We start from the raw sequence: 20,738 nt of genomic DNA on the forward strand, positions 1-20,738 counted from the left end.
TATTACAAATAATATAAGTTTTAGTGAAACATGAATATTTACTTCCATGTAAACATTCAGTCAATAATTTCCCTAAAATCTTACTGCAATATTTGATGTTTCTTATCTTGCAGGATTCTCCAGTAACATCCACAAAAAAAAAAAAAAAAAAAAAAAAAAAAGAAAAGAAAAAAATCATCCATTTTTTCTGAGGGGATATTGATAGAAGTTATCTGTAAAAGAGAACTTTCTGCAGGATAGATGACTAAAGGTAACGGAGAAGATCCAAAAACTGGAAGCAAGATGGAACGCATTCAACAAGGAGTCCGGAAACGTACACTTTTGGCCAAAAAAAAAGTGCAGAGCATAACAAAGGATGATGTTAAAAGTTATTTATTGAGGAATGCCTTTGTGCTTTTCACCGTTGTTGCTGTGATTCTTGGTGAGTGATATGTTCAATAGGAATATTCTGTTCTACAGTGCATTTGACAATGACGATTTGCCTGGGCAATTTGCATTACAAATGAGATCCCAAATTCTGCACTGATAAGAATGTTCTGGGTTGGAAAGTTTTGGCTTTGACAGTTGCATGCTGAAGTTTAAGAGCCATTTTATTTACCTGATCTATCAAAAAATAACAACTTGCAGTGGCAAACAGAAGTCGTGATGAATGAAACAGAGTGACATTTCTAAGCAGAAGTATGTATTAGAGCCTCAGTCTTCAGTTTGCCCTTGATAAATGCAAAACAATCAAACCTAAGTACAACTTATGGTCCCTTAGTCAGTCACAATCTTACAAATGCATCATTCAGATGCAATAGTGACAATAGTAATGCAATTTATTCGAAGGATTGCAAGTTAGCACCTGATTAAATACCTTTTTTACAGTATACAGAGAGGAACCCTCAACATCACGCAGCATCTGGAATGCACTGAAATGTAAATATCAAATATTGCCACACATTTTGAATTTATAATAGAAAGAAGTTCTTCTGAGAAAAAATAAACTTTAGTACAAAAAAAATTCTTTTATATAGTTACACGATAAATTATTGACAATTTCCTTAACCATGCACTTTCTAAATGAAACTATATGCTTCATAAAATACCATTCTTTATAGTACAAACAAGATCATTTTGGCTTTACTGTACTACTTACATTTTTGTTTTTCTAATTAGTTTAAAATATGAAACTATGAATCTTGTCATGAAAACCCAGATGTTAGCTCTTAAAGATAAGAGTATATACCCTACACCCATGTAGGCCCTAACATCCTTGATAATACCGTTTTATATAAATCTGCTTACTATGTTTCTATGATTTTGGGGGGGGGGTTGAAGGGAATTAAAATGTCAGACCTTTACCATTATTGTCGCTTAATACCATATTTTCAGATATATTTTAAATCAGTTTCAGGTTTGATGGTCTTTTCCTGCAAGACAATTATATTACTTTGAATATTGGTAAAACCAAGAGCTTTTTTGTTATGACAGAAACGTCAGTCTCTCATATGTATCAACAGTATTGGATCACAAATGGCTTTTATTCTTTAATAAGAATTTGTTCAATGCAAAACTCACATCAATACCAGGGCTGAAAAATTTAGGCATTTTTTCTACAATGATCATAAGGGCACAATGAATTAAGCAGCTTTTGAAACACTGTCCAACCTTGAAGGAATGCAGATCTTAGATTGTCACTGGTCTATACTGCAAAAGACCAATGCCCTCTTGCAATTTTTTTGCTGTCATCTAGCTCCAGTGTGACTCCCATAAAATTGGCAATGTGGGAACAGAAATGTGGGCTGGACAAGTGCTTTTACTGTTATTGCATGTTCCAGATCAATAATGACAAATGTCTGCCAACAGCGCCGGTAGAGTAAGGCAGGAACACAAGCTGAACAGATAGTAAAAATGTGTGTGAACCCTAGGACGTGCCAGCTGCTCTAGTTCTGCCTAAAGAACCTAAAAATACATAGCGTAAGGTGTAGTATGTGGAAAATGTCTTCTCCTTACTGTGATGGAATATTCAAAATTTTTCTCATTTTTGTTATTTGTGTTGTAATTTCACAGTATATATCCAACTAGAACAGAAAGTTCGCATTTCATAGCTGATAAAAGGGTAAGATTTGGTGTTTTGGAGAGTTTTTTGCTGTTGCAGAAATATTCAGAAGGAGGGAACAGTTGGCTAAGGAGTTTGGAAAACAGTGTTTTAACTCCATCTGTCTAGTCTGTCAATCTAGATAATAATTGCTCAGATGCTTGGTGTCACCAGTTAGCATTGCTGACTGTCTCATCAGCGATGTTTGGATGTGAGTGTAGGTGGAAACCAAACTATTCTCAGGCCAGGGTTAAATTGTTTACAAGAAATTGTGCTTCATATTCTCTGTAATCTAAACTGACAGGTGACATCAGTTTTCAGCGCTGTTAGTCTAGCAATTTTCATAAAGACTAAACTCAGGAAAAGCAAAATTTTTACTTCAAAGTGAGCAACACAGCTTCAGAAACATTTCTTTCAGGCCTCTCTTATCATGACATGAAACAGACATGAAAAAGCCAATTTGATAGAGTATTTCCAGTTTCTTTGCTGAGAAGGAGTGATGCTGGTGGAGGTTAAGTGGGAAGGATCATGTGTCTTATTCCAGTTTCAGGACTGCAGTATATAACAGGCACTTCAGTTTGTGTCTGTTGAAACATACATTTTGTTATGAAGTGGGTAGCTGCAACACGTTTGTGTTGTATACTGATATTTTACAGAGAGTAGAGATTTACTGGCTAGCACATAATAAAGGGAAATACCATGATTTACCATAACTTCTGTTATAACTCCTGTTCTGAACAGGATTCTAACTGAATTCACCAGCTACTACAATTTAAAAAAATCCTTAAGAAGCCTGATGATGAAGTTGGAAGAAGTAATAATTTGTGTTGAGAATTCCTTGGGTCTGTCATCCAGTGATATTTCTTATCATTGTTTCCCAAAAACCTCAAGAGAGCTCCTTCTGACTTCACGTTCTGCATAGATAGAACTGCACATTGTCATTTGCAAAGTTGTTGCTGATTTAATTGAAATCAAAATTCCAACTTCTTTGACCAAAGCATGGTCAATGCTCTGAGTTACAATGCAGTTTTTCGGATTCTTTTGATATACCTAGAAATATTAGTTTTCTGCAGTGGATGTTGGCACAATCCAATTGATGAGAACAAGTATGAGAGGTGAATGTGGGAAGGTGACCACTGGAAAATTCAGTGTCACAATGACCAGGAGCAATTTAAGGTAGGCCAGGGGTCATGGTGGCTCACGGAAAATCTTCAGCAAGTTTTGCAAACTTTGAAGTGCTAGCCAAATTACTGGCAAAATCTCAGGCAGTGCCCTCTCTCCCACGCTACTTAGTTCCATCATCCTGTCCCCAAAATGCCTTCCTTTCATATACCCTTCCTTCAGCAGACTCTTGTTTCTCTGCTACTTACCTCCCATTTCCAAAAAATGCCACAGGAGTCCAGACTTTACTCTGGCAGAATTCCTGAGTGCCAAAGAATCTCCTGTGGATTCTGAACATGTACTGAAGAAAAGATCAAGACATACAGAGCTTCTAAGCAGAGATCCTGAGAAGCTTTTTCACTGAGAAATACTATTTTTATTGAAGAGCTAAGATAAGTGGAGTAAGGTTGTGAAGCAAGTACTATAAAAAAAGCAGTTTCTGTATAGGTGCAGAGCTGTTATAGCTCCAAATCATTAACTAAAATGCTCTTTACAATGATGAAGTTATATGCTGCAGTTGTCCACTGGGATATTCACATGGGACAGAGATGGATTAACCAAAGGGAGTGCAGGACAGCTGTGTAGCTGTGTCATTGAATCAGTCTTCTGTAACTGTGGGCAGTCTTACTGTAGATGTGAAATGTAAATAGACCCATACAACATCTGTTCAACAGCAATATGGACCATATATAAAATTCCAAAACTTCACAAGGTCTTTATAAAAAACACTAGTTAAAAGTATAGGAAGAAGACAAGAGAGATTAAGGCATTGCCAGTGTGCCCTGTGTCCCTGAAAAAAAAATAGAGAATAAAATAAAGCCTGCAGGCTTTATCCTTCAAAATACCTTATTTTGATCCTTCAAAATACCAAAGGCAAAAAACCCACAAAAATATCTGAACAGTGAAAAGCTGTGAAGAGATTCAGATTCTCTGATGTCCACACACTCCTGCTCTGAGGAATCATCCAAAATGATTCTGAAGAGGTAAAAGTTTGTAATTCACAGATAGACATAATCCTGTATAGCACCCACAAAAAGACAGCCACATCTTCTCTGATACTGCAGATCCTCTATACCCATTGAAGATTGAGGCTGACATACCCAGAGAAGGTATTTGACCCCACTGCACACTGACAATGAACGTGATGATCACGTTGCCTAAGGCAAGCCTTGATAAAATTTGCATGACAAGAAGGCAAAAATCCATCACTAGAGGAGAAACAGCTGTGGGAGGTGAGTCCTATGTAAGAGAATATGTTAAAACACAAAGGGAGAAATGTGTTACCATACAAAAGATTGATATGCACATGAAAATCAAGGCAATATGGGGACAGCTGAAGATAAATTTGTCATATTTATGCCAAACTCTACGGTTGCCTCTGTTGCAGTGCTCTCCTAAAGAACCTATCCAGTACAAATGCTTTCTTGATGAATGGCAAAACCACCTGAGATAAAAAAAAATTACTAAGCAAAATTTTAATTCTTTTTCAAGTCAAGAAATTGTTACAGTTTTGGGGAATAAAACAAAACAAAAACCCCCCATAAATAGACACTATAAGATCTATTGACATTTAAAATATCAAAGAAGATTATATTTTTCAAAAAAGAGTAAAAGTATAGAAACACAGACTCCAATTCTGCTACTAAGTAGCCACTAATAAAAATCAGACTGTGAAATATGAACATTATGACAATTACTTTCAAAATAAAATAATGTTAATTTATTATTACATTCTTAGTTTCTTATCATACTCTCTGGTGTTACTTAAATGAAACTGCACTGGTTTTTGGACTGTCATACATGGCACAGAGTAACAACAGTAAACCTGTCTACTTTGTGAATCACAACTGTGCATTCTGGAGACAGCAGCTGTGCATATATGAACAGTAAAAATGCAGAATGTGTTAAGTACAGCCTTAATACTTTCATTTGCTCTAAACTGTTAAATCAGTGGACTTGCAAAGTGGTGCTCAAGAGTAGTACGTATGAGTGGTCATAAAACAATCCAAAGAAATAAGCTCATTGCACTCTTCATACAGCTTGGAAAAGGAAGGGAAGATTCTCAAAACACACTCAAGAAATTAAATTTAACTTAATTTATGTAATACCACTTCTTACAAAGCAGATCTCAAGCCTACCCTGGGTGGAATGCAGGACAGTGACTTCTTGAGACATCTAAGCTGTCTACATGGTTTCCCAGAGATTTTACAAGAAAATTCCCCAAATGCCAGTAGAATATGTCAATCACACTTTGAAAAGATGTCTTACAAGAGAAAGAGTGGTGACCTCAAAGACTGTCAAATAAAACTTTGTGTTGTGCATCAAAGAGAATAAAATACATTACAGCGTCTAAAGAACTTGTATTAGTGATTGCCAGTCCCTTCCATTTTTCAGTAGGCATGCACTGCAGACACTATTGTGACTGCAAAGCAGTGCAAAATCATGCACAAGGTGCCAGCAATTTGTATGCTGAGTAAATGTTTAGTGCTGTTAGATCCTTACTAGCACCCTATTACAAATAAGCTGTCATGTGAACTGGAATGCTTTTCAGTTAGCCACAATGAAGGTGTAGCTGAAACTTTTGTTCATGTGGATTAAGTTCCTCACATAATTTCTTGGCATTAAAAAGCTTCCAGGGATTATATGATACTGAAGAAAAAATAATTTTATAAAATACCTATCTTTTAAAATTAATTCAGGTAAAGAGTATTTGAAAAACTGCACAAAGAAACCCAGTGTTAAAGAGAGGTAAATTAAGATACTAAGTCTTCTGGATGCAAATAAGGCTGCAAAAAAGAGTGAGATTTAAATTCATGTATTGTGATAATTTGTACTTTAGCACTGTCTTCTAGATCAGCAGCTGAGAGTTACAATAATTTTAACTGTTTTAACACCTTGTCAAAAAAATCAGATGTTCTGGAACCTCCAACTGCATAAAATACTACATTCAGTCATATTAGTTTTCTATATTTTTTGTCCGTCCTCCTAATTCCTTTCATGTATTGTGCATTCCCTTCAAATTTTGTATTTAATTCAGTTTAAGATTACAACTCAGCTTCTTTGAGATTTAGAATATTTTGGCATATATTTGTTTCTCATCATATTACAGCTCAATTCAACTTGGAGCTTTGGAACAGATAATGCAATGAAAAAAATAATGAAAAAAATATTACAAGCTAAGAGATTTCTTCTTCCCATACTAATTTTTCTAGCTGTGTTGTTCAAAGAATACACTATGGTCTCTACAATATGTATTCCAAAGCAATTGACTCCTGATCCAGGAGTTTTAAATTTGTCATTGAACAAAGTGTAGAATAGGGAAGAAACTGTGGAAAAGAGGGAAAGAATAAAAGGAAATTATTCTAGAGATTTATTACTAATAGCTCTATTATTCCATAGATTATGTCAACCCATCAGAATAAAAGTTAACCAACAGGATGAAACTATGGGATGTTTTGATTATAGGTTATATAAGACTTTTTTTTAACAAGTGAGGAAAATAATAGGTCCAGTAAACCATAAAACAGCAAAAAGAAAAACAGTTAAAAGTGGGAAGAGAGTAAAATAAAACCAGGATAGCAGGAGAATCATGAGGATAACTGTGGGCTTCTGGGCTTTGCAGAACCTGGTTTAGAGGGAGGTGTTCCTGCACACAGCAGTGGGGAGGGAAATTAGATGATCTTTAAAGTTGCCTTGCAGACCAAACCATTCTGTGATTCCATGGTTCTGTGATAACAAAGTGCTTCTGTTACTCATATTTTGTGGTTCTCCCACGCCCTTTCTTTTAGCAGCAGTTATATCAACCTTTTGAATTCTTGTTCAATTCTGTACATTGAAAACATGCATTTTATTTCTTTAAATTTGCAGTGTGCACATATATTTTTTGCCATGGAGAGATGATCATAAATAGAAATAAGCTTGACAGTTACAAAGTGTGTTTGGTTTTCCTGTTTACTGTAACCTGACATAACTGAAAATACATTTATTCAAAAATCGTCTATAAAAGGTTGGGCTTAAGTGTTAAGCATTATTACAGTGCTAGTCGTAGCTAGTGCTACTCTTACACTCATGAGGGCAAAATTAAAAAGGAAGAATAAAATGGCAGTATTATGAAGTGAGCAAGAATATTAATCAGGGAATTCCTGGGAGTACTAATCAAAGTTGCTAAATAAGACTACTGATTTTGTTTTGATGTATTTTTAAATAATTTATGTTTAGGTATACATACACTAAACAATCTAGTCCTCCAAAGCCAAAATATAAGCAAAGAAGCTGCATACAGAATCCTAATCTCAGAAGTGGGTATCTTGTTGCATGAGTGAGAGCTATGAGACTCAAATGACTAACACTACAAAGCATATAGATGCCTAAAATTTCCCAGAAGTTACAGAAGAACAACAACAAACAAACATACAAACAGATTTGCCTTCCTGCTCCCACATCTTTCTGAGGGAGTCAGGACTGTGACAAATATTTTCACCCAGTCAAAATCACAAAGAACAAGAGGTGTTACCTTGGGAATGGTAGCACTTGAGGAATTGGTTCACTTTTCCTTGCAAAAGGCAAGGTAAGGGAAGACGCAACTCCACAATTTCTTTCAAAGTTGTGGCATCAGGCAAAAGGAAGTGCAAGGATTCTAAAGGCAAATACGTAAGCCAAGAGAGCAAAAGGCAATATGGTGTTTTAACCTAATGGCTAAAACACTCATCTGTGGCAAGGAACTCTAGGTTGTGAAACTTAACCCTTAGATCAAAAAAAGGACCACAGGGCATCCCAAATCCAGGTGAGTGTATGAGTCTGTTGGTTGTGTTCAGTTTCTAGATCCTGATATCTTAGCCTGAAATTAGGAAAATAGATGTTTAGGTCATGGCAATTCTGAGAAAAACGCAAGCAGAACAGTGAGAAGTGAGGGGTCTTCCAAAACAGAGAACTTAACTTTATAGATTTCCAGCACTGAGGTTTTTTATCTAGAGGAACTTTGAAGGTCACAATTTGGACTGAGGTACTCACTGTGTTATTAAATATTGTTCCAGGTGTGAGTTTCCCTTTGCTTTTTTTTTTTTTTTTTTTTTTTTTAATTTTTGTGACCTTTAAGATAAGGAAATTCTGCAATACTGGATAACACCTAACAGTGAGAAAAAAGGTACCATAATGGAGCCTAGATCTAAATTAATCCTCTATGCTACAACATATCTGTCAGATGAGATAACTCTCACAAAATTAGGCATGAGATCTCTTTAATCAACTGAAATAGGACACTTTTGGAAATTCCCGTGTTGGAAGAGGCTATTGACCAGTGCTACCAGATGGAAGTTTCTAGTTATTAATACTTCCATAGTGAAATTGAGTTTTTAGGTATGAAGTGGATGAACTAACAAAAACAAACAGGTAGGGGCTGAAAGCATCCTAACTATCTTTTAAAAAAGATGATTACATGATTCCATGAATTCCTGCCACAAACCTTATTTCTTTATTGAAAGAATTCACTGAATGACAAATCAAATGTTAATAAAGTATAAGCATTTGCCATGCTTAAACTTGGTATGGAAAAAATCTTGTATTCTATAACAGAAAATGCTTCCCTTCAGTCTGTCCAGGTTTCTTGCATGTGTCAGCAGAATACTGGATAAAAAAAAAGACCCCTTAAGATCTTTTAACAATTCAGCTACATGTGTTATGTTCCATGACCCAAACAGTTCTGGCATAGGCATATCTTGATTCAACAAAATACTTTAATCCTCTGTGGCAAACATCTCAGTTACAGATTTATACTATCAGACCCAAGCTAAATTAACAGGTGGTTTTGCAGGAATGAAAAGTTGGGCTAGGTCCATAGAAATGTGAATACATAATTTGAATGTCTCACACATGATCGTGAAAAACTGCATATAAAGGAAGCCAAGCCTACAATGAACTATTTGTAGTGTATGTCTAAGGTGGAATTTAAAAAACAAATAAAGGCAACTATTAAGGTCTAACCTCTGGCTCTCTGTTAAACTACACCAGAAGTTCTTCAGGGCAGAGCTCTGCTTTCTGAGCATGTTTGCACAAAGTTCTTGGCACTGGAGGATCTCAGTCTCACTGACTGCAATTTCTCAGTGTTACTATACTGTGAAAGAAACAAAATTATAGAGACGGGCAGCTGGAAATGTAGTAGCGAAAAACAGGATTCTGTTCTCTTAAGGACCATGTCAGCTTCTAGTTGAGGAAAAATGGGGAAGAAAAAAGTGTAGGAAAGGAACTATGTAAACGGTAAGGGAGCAGCTTTCTTATCTTTTGATAACTATGCTTTATGTGCCTAAAGACATTAACATTAGTCAAGAAGGTAAAGCAGAAGGTAAACTCAGGCCTGAAAAAACAATTGCAGTAACTTTGTAAAGCACTGATTAGTACCGCATTTTAAAATAATATTTCAGAAAATATAATCTGGCATATATGTGAATGCCTAATCTTTTTAATATGCATAGTAAGAGAGAATACTTGAATTTTGATGGGATTATTTTTTTGCAGCAAAAGTATTTTTTTGTCAAAAATATTTTTCCTATATCTGAGAGACTAATAAGCATACATAAACTAGGAGTAGTTCACCTCTCAATAGAATCTTTTGTCTGAGAATGTAATCAGGAATAATGTCCCTATTCCCTAAAGAACAGTCTGCTTCAGTGCCAGCAGTGAAAACTCTTCTTCATTCAAAATCCTCTACAAAAGGTCTGCAACTTCTTGTCTAATAAATAACAACAAAAGAGAAATCAAAGGTGATAAACAAATTCCAAAAGAGTTCAAGGAAAATGAGGGGAAAATTAAGAAAACTTTGATGGCAAATAGAGAAGCAGAAGTTGGATAAAAGAACAGTCTTTGGACATGTTCTCAAAGGGAGAAAATTACCTCCTAATTGGGGAAGAAGGGCAATGAACCAAATAACTAGAGAGGGAAGGGAAAAAAACATATGAATGCATCACTGGAGCCAAGAAGTAGCAAAGGAATGATTTCAATGACTGTTTTGAAAAACTTTTTACCACCTTCTGATGCTGTTAAATCCTCAGATTTGGTATAAGAAGCATCCTGGTTTAGGCAGTACCTCATAAAGCAATGTCTTAACTCATTCCTTAGTTATATCAGTTCTCCCTTACAGCTTCAGCCTCCCCATTTCAGTTGTATGTATCTGTCCACCAAATCCTAGGGGGGGCTGAGCCCAGCTATAGCTATAATGGTGTTTCAGGACTACAGACATCTCCAGAGTTAGGTGGTGGCAGGTAGAGGTTTTGTCCTAATTTTGAGCTGCAGATTAGGTAGCTATGTTTCTGTGTTAATTCAGCTCTAAATGCCCACAAAATACAGGCCTCTGGAACTCTGCTAGCTTTAACTAAATAGTGATGTTAGAAGTGTGGTGTGATTTTTTTTTTTTTTTTTTTTTTAAGGTATCTCACAGGATAAAGCCAATCCTGAGGGTCAGGCTGGTGTTCTTGATGCACAGAGATTGCAGCTCTGGGGCTCTGTCCCTCCTAGGTGTAGCCAAGAGCACCCTGGCAATCCCCTGACGCTCGAGCAGAGGCAGCACTACAGCTTCTCTTCTGATGCAGAGAACAACTCTTTGACATCATTGCAACTCTTACTTAATTATAAATTTGCTTTTCTCTGGACATGTCTCTTTTTACAGCCTTAGGATTGGGTTCAGGTGGAACTGGAGGCTTTTTTTGTCTCATGTTTCCAGATCTGTCACATCTTAATTGAGACAGGAGTTTCAGTTAAATTGCTTTATGTCTGGAAGTCTCAGAGAGTGCCAGGGTGCTCAGGAGCATCCTGAGCACAGGAGCTCAAATGAGTTGGTGCCATCCAGGACTACCATGGGTAGTCCATTTGGACACAGTAAATCTAGCACATCCTGACTAAAGTAGATATGTGTTTTGTATACAGAGAAGCTAGGTAGTTCATTCTTCCCAACAGAATTAAGTCAACAAGTTGGAAGGTACCACTTTTGCTGGAACCATCCCTTACCACAATAGAAGATATTATTGAGATCTTCTGGATCCAAATCATGTCTGGGATATCTAGCTCTCCCACAGTATCTCTTGTATGATCCCTTCATGATATCTCTCAAGTAAAAGAGAGATAACTATTTCTGTTCAAATTAACCCATATTCCACTTCAATATAGCCACCAATGGGAGCTCTCAGTAGTACAGGTGCTTAAGCTCTCCAGTGCACAAGCATCATCCAGTTAAATGAGAAAGAACCTACAAACAAATGTATATACACCTATACATGTGAGATTCCTGGGGCTCTGCCAAATGAGAGATGTAAATGAGTAGCAGCTAGTTTATTAAGCTAATTCCTGGGCTTCTTCAGGCCTGTACTAGAGAAGCAAGTTTATGAGGAAAATATTTGCTCTTAATTCAGCCTCAGAAGAAGAGAGAATTAAAAGAATTCTAAGTTTCCTAGTAGCTCCAATTCTAGATTGCCAAGGATGAGTAACTGGTTGTTTAAGGGTACTTTTCAGTGATTGACTAAACCAGTCGTACCTCTGTCTGTGGCTGCCTATTTCCACCACAAATATTTGCTTTCCTCCCTTGCCCATCACACCAGCAACACCATCACCTAGCACACCAGTACACCTGTGCAGGGAACTAATCTAGCAGAAAACTAAAAGAAGAAACAGTTCCCCCGGGTTTAGCTGTCAGATGGGCTAATCTCAGTATCTAATAAGGACAAATGCAGTCAGGAAAGGACTTCAGTTTATTCTAGTCTGGCGAAAAGAAGGCTGTGGAGTGACTTTATGTCTCTGCAGCTTCCTGAGGACAGGAGGTTGAAAGGGAGCTCTTCTCCCTGGTATCCATCAGTAGGATGTGTGGGAATGGTTCAAGGCTCTTTCAGGGGAAGTTTAGACTGGACCTTGGGAAGCATTTCTTCACCAAGAGGGTGGTCAAACACTGGAACAGGCTTCATAGAGAGCTGGTTGTTGCCCCAAACCTGCCAGTGTTTAAGGGCCATTTGGGCAATGTCTTAAATAAAATTCTTTTGGTCAGCCCTGAATTGCTCAGTTGGACTAGATGACTATTATAGGTCACTTCCAACAGAAATAGTCTATTTATTCTCTTCTGTTCTGTTCTATATTATACTATACTATACTAGTCTATTCTGGATAATTATACATACCATGGAATATCCAATTCTGGATATTATACATACCCTTCCTTACCTTACCTATCTGTCCACTTGGACTAAAGAACCTGTAACAGTCTTTCCTGAACCAAGGGCAGATCTTTTTCTCAGAATGAAGACTCATAAAGCACATTTTAGGTTATCCCAAGGGCTAAAAGAGGGTCAGAATCTTACAGCTTTATGATAAAAACAGACAAAAACATAATAACGCAGCACTTACGACTGTGTAATACAAGAGGTAGTTCTCAAAAACTTGAGAACTTAAACTTAAGTTAAATTAAATTAAGCTTAAATAAATTAAGTTTTAAAAGTAGTCTGGTACTAAACAATAATTAGCATAATTAGAGCTAATCTTCAGGTTAAAATTAGGAAAAGTATTTATGTTCAACAAAATGGTTTCCAAAGGAACATACCTCCCCACCTACATAAGGAAAACCAGAAAGTAAGGAAGGTGTGTTATATACACACATGGGGTGAGGGTGGGGGAAAGATTCAATACAAAATTATGGGGGGAAAAGATGAAAATCAAAAGCATGCAAGTGAATTGCTGAGTCTTTGGTTCTTGTGGCAAGTAAAGAAAGAGATTAAGAATGATTGTGATTTTGTCAGCAGCTTGAAGTACTTCTTATCACTAGAGAAGTTATTTACCTGTTTGTCTCAAGTAAATACAGTTGCTGCCTTATCTAAAATTGGTTGTTGGAAGAAAAGGTGACAGAACAAAATGGTAAATTAAGCAGAAACAAATGACCCAAAGAACAAAAGCATTCATTCCAGAGCTCTGCAGGAACATAAGAATGAAAAGGCTATGCAACTAAAAAAAAAAAAATATAAAAAGAAACAATATCCCATTAAACTGGTAGAAGCCTAAGTCTCCTCCTGGCTTTAACACAGTTTCTCTTGCAGAACAAAATGTTATTTGCTTGATGGTTGCAAGGTTTTCTGGAAGAGCACTGTGAACAGTTGTTGCTTTTGTTCACCTTTCTACCTGGTTTAATATATTCTTTTCCACTTATTCTGAAGTTTTCTGCTTCCTGCCAGCAAAGGAAAAGTCTGCATCTCATCTGTTAAAGAAAAGGATGTTGATATTGACTTCATTTAATAGCTTTTTGAGATTCAGTGGTAAAAAACAGGTGTGTACCTCTTACTGGTGTGTTCCCTTTGAATTGGCAAGCAGTAATATGGAAAGGAAGCTCTTGCATTGTGATGAATATACCACCAAGCAATTTCCTCTCTAAATACACCTGAGTGATTTCTGATCAACGAAAAAAAACACTGCTTGATTTTCCAGTTTCTGCATGGAAATACAGAAAGCATGAATGTTTAAAAAAAAGATTAGCTTGAAATAATGGAATGGTCTCAAAGTAAGAGTGAGATCAGGAGTAAGATAGAGACCAGAAGCCCTAAGGATTAATTTTCAAAATGGTGAATTCAGTTATTTAACAAATATTTAACACACATGTAACAAATATGATGCTATTGTTTATTTTAAGAAGTTATGACAATTATGAATTTCCCTATTCTCTTAAAATTATGAAATTCTGAAGTAGTAAAAAAAAAATCGTCTCTATTAAATCTTTATGTCTAATTATTCTTGGTAGCACCATGGTGGAGGATAGACTTAAGGTTCCCTAAAGTTCTTGAAAGAGCATTTAGATCTGAGTAAAGGCCCACTTCTCATCTGCTAAGAGTTCTTCTTTTTTTTTCTTCTAAGAGTTATTTTCTTTATTTCTACACACACTATGTGTAGGTATCCAACCTATTTCATCTATGCAACATGACTCATAAGAATAAAGCTTTCCATCACTGTGAGATAAAGGCACTTTCTAACATAATTAAGACTTCATTTTCTCCATGGAATTTTTTTTAAATAATTTTGAAAGTCAAGTTAGGAAATTATGTGTAAGTTGATGATACTCTGGTAGATCACTACAACAATTTTAATTTCTTTTTTTTAAACTACCAAATATAAACAAACCATGTCTATGACAGATCCATTCCTAAAAACCGGAGTATTACAAAAATATTATTTTTTTCTTTTGCTGCTTAGGCCCTGATTTTAATGTTCACTTCATCATATTCTGATGTTAATGCATTCAAGAAATTTTATAGGGAAGTTTGTACGTTTCTTAGCAAGGACCCATATGTTTTAAAAACATACATGAAGATTACATTGTTTCCTTTCTGGTACTGGAGCCTAGAAGTGAAAATCCTAGGCCATTCATCAATGATGAAATTTAGGAATAAGCAATCCCAAATCCTATCTGCCATTTTTGCCACTTCCAACCCATTCCCATCAACATCATAATGATTCCTATCTTCTGCTACTTTTAAGTTTTATATCCTCTCTCCTCTGCGTTTATATGGATTTGTTTCTTTTGAACATCTACATTTGTATAAAGATACAATAAAAGGATTTAGTTCAAGGATTGTTCTGATTGTCATCAGGATTATCTGCATATCAAGTTTTCATAAATTTGACTGTATTACTAACATGAAAGTCTAAAAAAGTCTTTTTGTAGCTCTAACCTGATTTGGTTCTTCATTATGAACTGTATAAATTATTGAGCAATATGATTCTCTTATACAACTGTACATATGTATAGAATTCAGCTTAAGTTAAATAAGCATGACTGATTTTCGACCAGAAAAAGTCCAACACACCCTGCTGAGAAATCTACTCTTCCCTGCAGTGCAGAAATGGTGCACCATTTATGGTTTGAGAAGTCAGGCTCTGATAGCGTTGATTAGTTGTTATTTTCTGTTACAAAGGGTAGAGAAAAACCTGCAAAACAGGTTGTGGGAGCTTTTTTCACACAAGGCTTTGTTGCAGAATTAATCAGAAACTTGAAACTTTTAGTGACAAAGGCCAGCTCGTTTTTAATCATCTCAGTCTTCATCACAGCGGGTGAGAAGCATTTCAACTCTTACTACACACACAGGCATAGGTGGTTGTTAAAATACTGCACACCTCCCAGACCTGTGGTTCCCCCTGCCAGGTCTTACTTCCTGATTTTATTTTGGTACTTTGTCATTATGTCTATCTTTAAATCATAATTGTATGCTACTATCTCACTGCGTAAAACCTGTGAGTGTTGATTCTGAGAAGTGAATTCAAAGTCAAACCTCCTTAGACAAACTTCAAATTTGTATTTTAGTTGACAAAATATTGGCAGACAGGAAAATATTGGCAGACAGGATGGAATACATAGTATGTAGGTATTTAAATTCAGAACAGAAAATAAAGGTTCATCTATATATACTATGCAACTACGAGAGACTGGTAAAGTCATACTATTCTTCATTCATAATCACAGACCACAATGAAGAAATCAATTTCTTTGATTGCTTCTTGAGCTGCTAAGATAATATGTGAACACATTTTTGAGAAACATTGGTGAAGCAACTAGCACTATACCTATTTTACAGCTAGGGAAACTGAGTCAAAGAAATGTTCTTATGGCTTAGGCATTAGTATATATACATTAAGAGTAAGGGTGAAGAATAAGTAGCTATTGGGTGTTGACCCAGTTCATCAGAACACACTGCCAGGGCACATTTTTTTCACATCACAGAAATTGTCTTTGTAAGCTGCAGTGCAACCCTGTAATTATGCACAGAGTACTTTAGAAAAAAAAAAAAAAAAAAGAAAAAAGAAAAAAAAAAAAAAAGAAGAAAAGAAAAAGAAAAAAAAGAAAAGCAATCATTCAATCATTTTTGGCTCAACAGGTTTTTATGGAGCTTCAGAAACTTATGCTCACTATCAAAAATACTCATTCAAATGTCCATCTGCTCAGGCCCTGATTCTCTCTTAGGCCACTTTGTACTGCTTGTACATTAGTGGACTAGATAATCAGGCCCTTACAGCATAGCATAAGGACTAGTTCTTATAGCAGCCTCAGAAAACCTTACTAACTTCAGTGAGGCTTTGTACTAGTGCAGAGGTTAATTCATGTGGAACTAATTGCTGAACTGTGTCCTAAGTAAGAAACTGGTCTAGCTCTATTTACTTGTTATCCAGTTATCAAAATGTAGTGCTCATTAAGTGCAGAAACAAAGGGTCCAGATGGATTCTTTATACGTGAGAAATGTGTTTCTTGTATAAAAAGAAAATAATCAGTAGCACTGATGTGGAATTTAAAACCTTATTGGAAAGAAGTGAAGCACTAAAGCAGGTTTGTTTAATCAAGAGTAATTCCTTCTATGTACTTTACAATCTACTTTTAACCAGAAAAAAAGAGAAAAAAAAAGAAAAGCATTTTGAATACCTGAGTCTATAGAACATGAATGAGACTGAAACAAATTACCCCAAGGAACTGGCCTGGACAAAAATTAACCTAGTAAAATAAATTTTTTTATCATCAGTATCCAACTTTCTGTACAGCTACAGTTATTATAAATGTCAGTAGTAGGCAGTGGGGAAGAATATGGAGTCAGGAATGGAAAAGAAGAATAGGTGAGTTTCATCATTTGTATGGTTAAGGAGTGCTCCAGATCCTGGCTGGATATAAAAATTACATCAGATAGGCACCAAACAATTTAATATTCAGTAAATTGTAATTAGCTATGTCAATTAACCAAATAATTAAGCAAATAAGCAGCTGTTGCCAAGTACGGAACAAAATCTACGAAGATAAATTCATAGCTGAGAAGTTTGGATTGCCACACACCAACCTCTCTATGGCTTCCATTTGTAAATATATCTCAAGCACCATCTGTCTGTGCCCAGCAAGATAAATGGATCCAGACACTCGCTCACCTCACTCCCTCAAGCACTGAAAACCACCACATTAATCATGCACTTAAGAGCCCCCTTCCTCCATTAGCCGCTTCTTCCCAACTGCCTGGGTTTCTGACCAGAGCCCTGTGTGAAGCTGCCTACCTCCTGATGCCTTTTGTTGTGTAAAGACCTAACCACAAGGGAGTTCTCAAATGCATCTGTCCTGGCTATCTCATCCCATCTGAAGCACATCTCCAGGATCAGGCTCCACTGAGCAAACAGGCATGGATAGGATTTCTGATGGTTGGTGGCCAGCATGCACTCGTCATATGCGCATTGCTTATATGATGACACTCAAAATCCCACAAGTCAAAGCACTTGGCTGCAGTAGCAGGGACTGTTTCCCTTCCATTTGTGCTCAAGATGTTAATTTTACATTTACATTAATTCAGATATAAAAGAGTAGCAGCACGATGACCTTCTGAATCTGTTATAGTGAAAAAACATTTAATGGCTTTGGTAGGACTACTTATAATAGTAGCTGATACTGGAGAGGGCAAACCATAAGCACAATCCGAGATGTAATAAAAACTACCCAGTAAAATCAGATACGTCAACAAGTACTTTACAGATTTTCATGTTCAGATGTCACTAGTACTACAAGAATAAGTCATGATATCTTCTCCCTCTCTTCAGGTGTAATCCTTGGATTTTCTCTCCGATCATATAAGATGAGCTATCGGGAAGTCAAGTACTTTTCATTTCCAGGAGAACTACTCATGAGAATGCTGCAAATGCTGGTCCTGCCACTGATTGTATCCAGTTTAGTCACAGGTAAAGAAAACAGTTTTCTTATTTTAAATATTTGATAAAAATACACTCACCAAATAATAATAATAATTTAAAAAGCTATCCATGTCCTAGCAGTATTACAACCTGCACAAAGTGATGCCTTTACTGTTGCTGTTTCAGAGACAATGCATCAAAAGGTTTAAATTATATGCAAAAAACCTAACTTACACTTTTCCCAATTCCAAGATAGCCTAGCTGGGCAAGTTACTACATGTAGCTTCTATGAAACTAACTCTGTACTACACTTTCTTCTTGTACATTCTGAACAGGTATTTCTGCCACAATGACCGGTTGTTACCAAAGATAATGTCTCTCAAAAAAATAGTTCAAAGGGCCAAAAAATGTTAAACTCTTGATCATGGGCAGTAAGTCATGCCTGTAAACTCAAATCTATAAACCATCTATTTACCTTCTAACCTTTTAGCAAAAGAGGAAAAAAAGTAGGTGATAGATAGGATAGACTGGATAATTTGGAAGAAATTTCATTCTAACAGCTGTGGTGTCCTGTCTTCTGGTTAGCCACTTTATTAAGCTTCAAGTCTCTTTTACTAGTATGTACCTTGAGCTAGAGATATAATAATTAATATCTTATGATGACATGATTTGTCATTCCACCTAAGTATCATGGGAGAGTTCTCAGATTTTCTATTAATATTAAGGATGCACCTGTGATATATTTGTCATATCCGTTATTTGAAGAAAAGAAAGCATGGACTTTGGTCCATCAGCAGTGGAGAACTTGAGCAAATCAATGGAGAACTTAAGCAAATCAGCTGGGACAATCTAATCCAAACCACCCATTGTGCAGTACTAGGATATAAACACCTAATACACTGCCTTAATTTTCAGAAGATCTGTTATCTATTTCATTGATTTTCAAATATTTAGGTACTAAGATCTCCTCTTACAAATATAAATGAGTATACACTCGTCTTTCACAGATAGCAAAAATAGTATGTATACATGTATGTATATGAAGTGTTAATACCACAGCAGAAAATTCGAGCATTCACAAAACCATTTGCCTTCATGTGTTTTAAAGAGAAAGTACAGTTTGTTTCTATAAACATGTATTCTATGCATATTGAAAGCTTAATGCACACTCAAACTAGAGACAAATATCTAAATCTTGTAGGGGAAATGACAGGTCTTGTAACCGACTAGTATAAAATTGTGCTACATGTCATATCTCCTTGCTGTCTTCTTGTCCCTGCCACCAGCAGAACTCCCCAGATTGCCTGGAAACTGATAGAAGAATTGTTGAAAGTAGAAACAGAAGGAGATTTATCCTTCTTTAATGCCAGCTGGGACTGGCACTGCTGCTCCATTTTGTGGGATAGGTTACTGCAGGAGAAATTATGTGCTCAGTTCCTTGTAAATGCAATCATACTGTTTCTCTGAAACCACCAAGACAGAAAAGTAGGTATATCATTCTAAACATGGATGTGAATTGACTGTCAAGATCCTAAGCAGAAACACTTTGTTAGGGTAAAGATCAGCACAGCCAACTTAGAGAGTTGTAAGTGTCACAGGGAGCTGGCCTTGTGATAGAACAAGCTCATTTGCTGTGTCACCAGATCTCAGTAGAGGTTTTGTTAAATAGCAGAACAATTAGTTACCAGTTAATAATATTTTGAAAAGAATTTTCCATGTCTGGATTCAAAAAATTCCTTTCTTTTTGATAATTTTTTATTTTCTTTTAAATTCTTTGGAGCCCTTTATCCATAACAAACATTTTCTTTACTATATGAACATTTCTGGCAAAAAGAAATGTTATCTATCTGTAAGATTTGTCTTATTAGCATACAAGGGTCTTACAGCATTAAGGGGATTATTCTTAGAGTTTTCCTTTGAAGTAGAGCTGGTAATTTCCAATGCAAATAACAGTTTTCAGTCTTCTTTATTTGGGCAGAGAACAAGCAGTGAAAACTCAATGCAATCCACAAATTAGAGATTTCATTCCTTTAAAGAAATTGTTACATACAACAGGACTCAATTATTCTGTGATTCTGTGATTCTATGTCTTTTTTATAGGATTAAAAGATATTTTCTGGATTATTGCTGAAAACTGGAAAACGTTTTTTTACCCTGAGCAATACCTCATTTAGTATACAAGTAGTATTGTTTTGTTTTGTTTTGTGTACAGGTATTATTTCATACCAAAGTAAAAATGAACTCTTACCTTTACAGACATACAGCAATTGTGCACTACATACAATTGTGTACTACATACATACATACATTTTTATAAATGCTATAGGTTTCCTTCCTTTATACATTATGGGATAATATATTGGGCAAAAGTTTTCCAAAATTCAGATCTTAAGTCTTAAGACTTACGACCACTCTTAGCATCCATGAGGTGTCCATTTCTATTTTGTTGTATTTTCCTTGGCAAAGCAAAGTGGATGACTCTTAAGTAACCTCTAAAAGATTCCCACAGTTCTGTTACTTGCATCAAAGAAACAATTGCAGAATCACATACAAAGGTTTTTACTCACATTTGCCTTGTGACTTACCATTATTGTGTGCTGCTCATGTAGGCATGCAGCTTTCTCCATGAGAAGATAGAAATCTTCTGACGTGTGTGTTACCAGGCATGTACTAACATCTGCTTGGGAGAAAATAAAAATTTATTTGCATACCTTTCCCCATCTTTTACTGGTTTACTTCATCTTTTGCGGTTTAGACACAAATCCAACTGTATACTCCATACTGTTCTTTATTCTCTACAGTCTCTCAAATGGGAGAACTCCAAAGTCAGCATTCC

The 20,738-nt window shown here is 36.0% G+C and overlaps 1 protein-coding gene across 4 annotated transcripts in view; it reads left to right on the forward strand.

Moving 5' to 3' along the window:
* The first annotated feature begins 211 nt into the window (after positions 1-211).
* The window catches only part of SLC1A3 (solute carrier family 1 member 3), a 58,572-nt gene continuing 38,045 nt past the window's right edge, over positions 212-20,738 (forward strand). For 3 of the 4 annotated variants that reach the window (XM_008493454.2, XM_008493455.2, XM_008493458.2), the window contains exons 1-2: positions 212-421; positions 17,813-17,950. In XM_008493454.2, the coding sequence (XP_008491676.1) occupies positions 241-421; positions 17,813-17,950 (319 nt within the window). In that variant the 5' untranslated portion in view covers positions 212-240. The remainder of the gene's footprint in view (positions 422-17,812; positions 17,951-20,738) is intronic. The other variant, XM_008493456.2, reaches the window with a different exon arrangement.

Source organism: Calypte anna, chromosome Z (genome assembly GCF_003957555.1).
Source record: "Calypte anna isolate BGI_N300 chromosome Z, bCalAnn1_v1.p, whole genome shotgun sequence".
Taxonomy (NCBI): domain Eukaryota; kingdom Metazoa; phylum Chordata; class Aves; order Apodiformes; family Trochilidae; genus Calypte; species Calypte anna.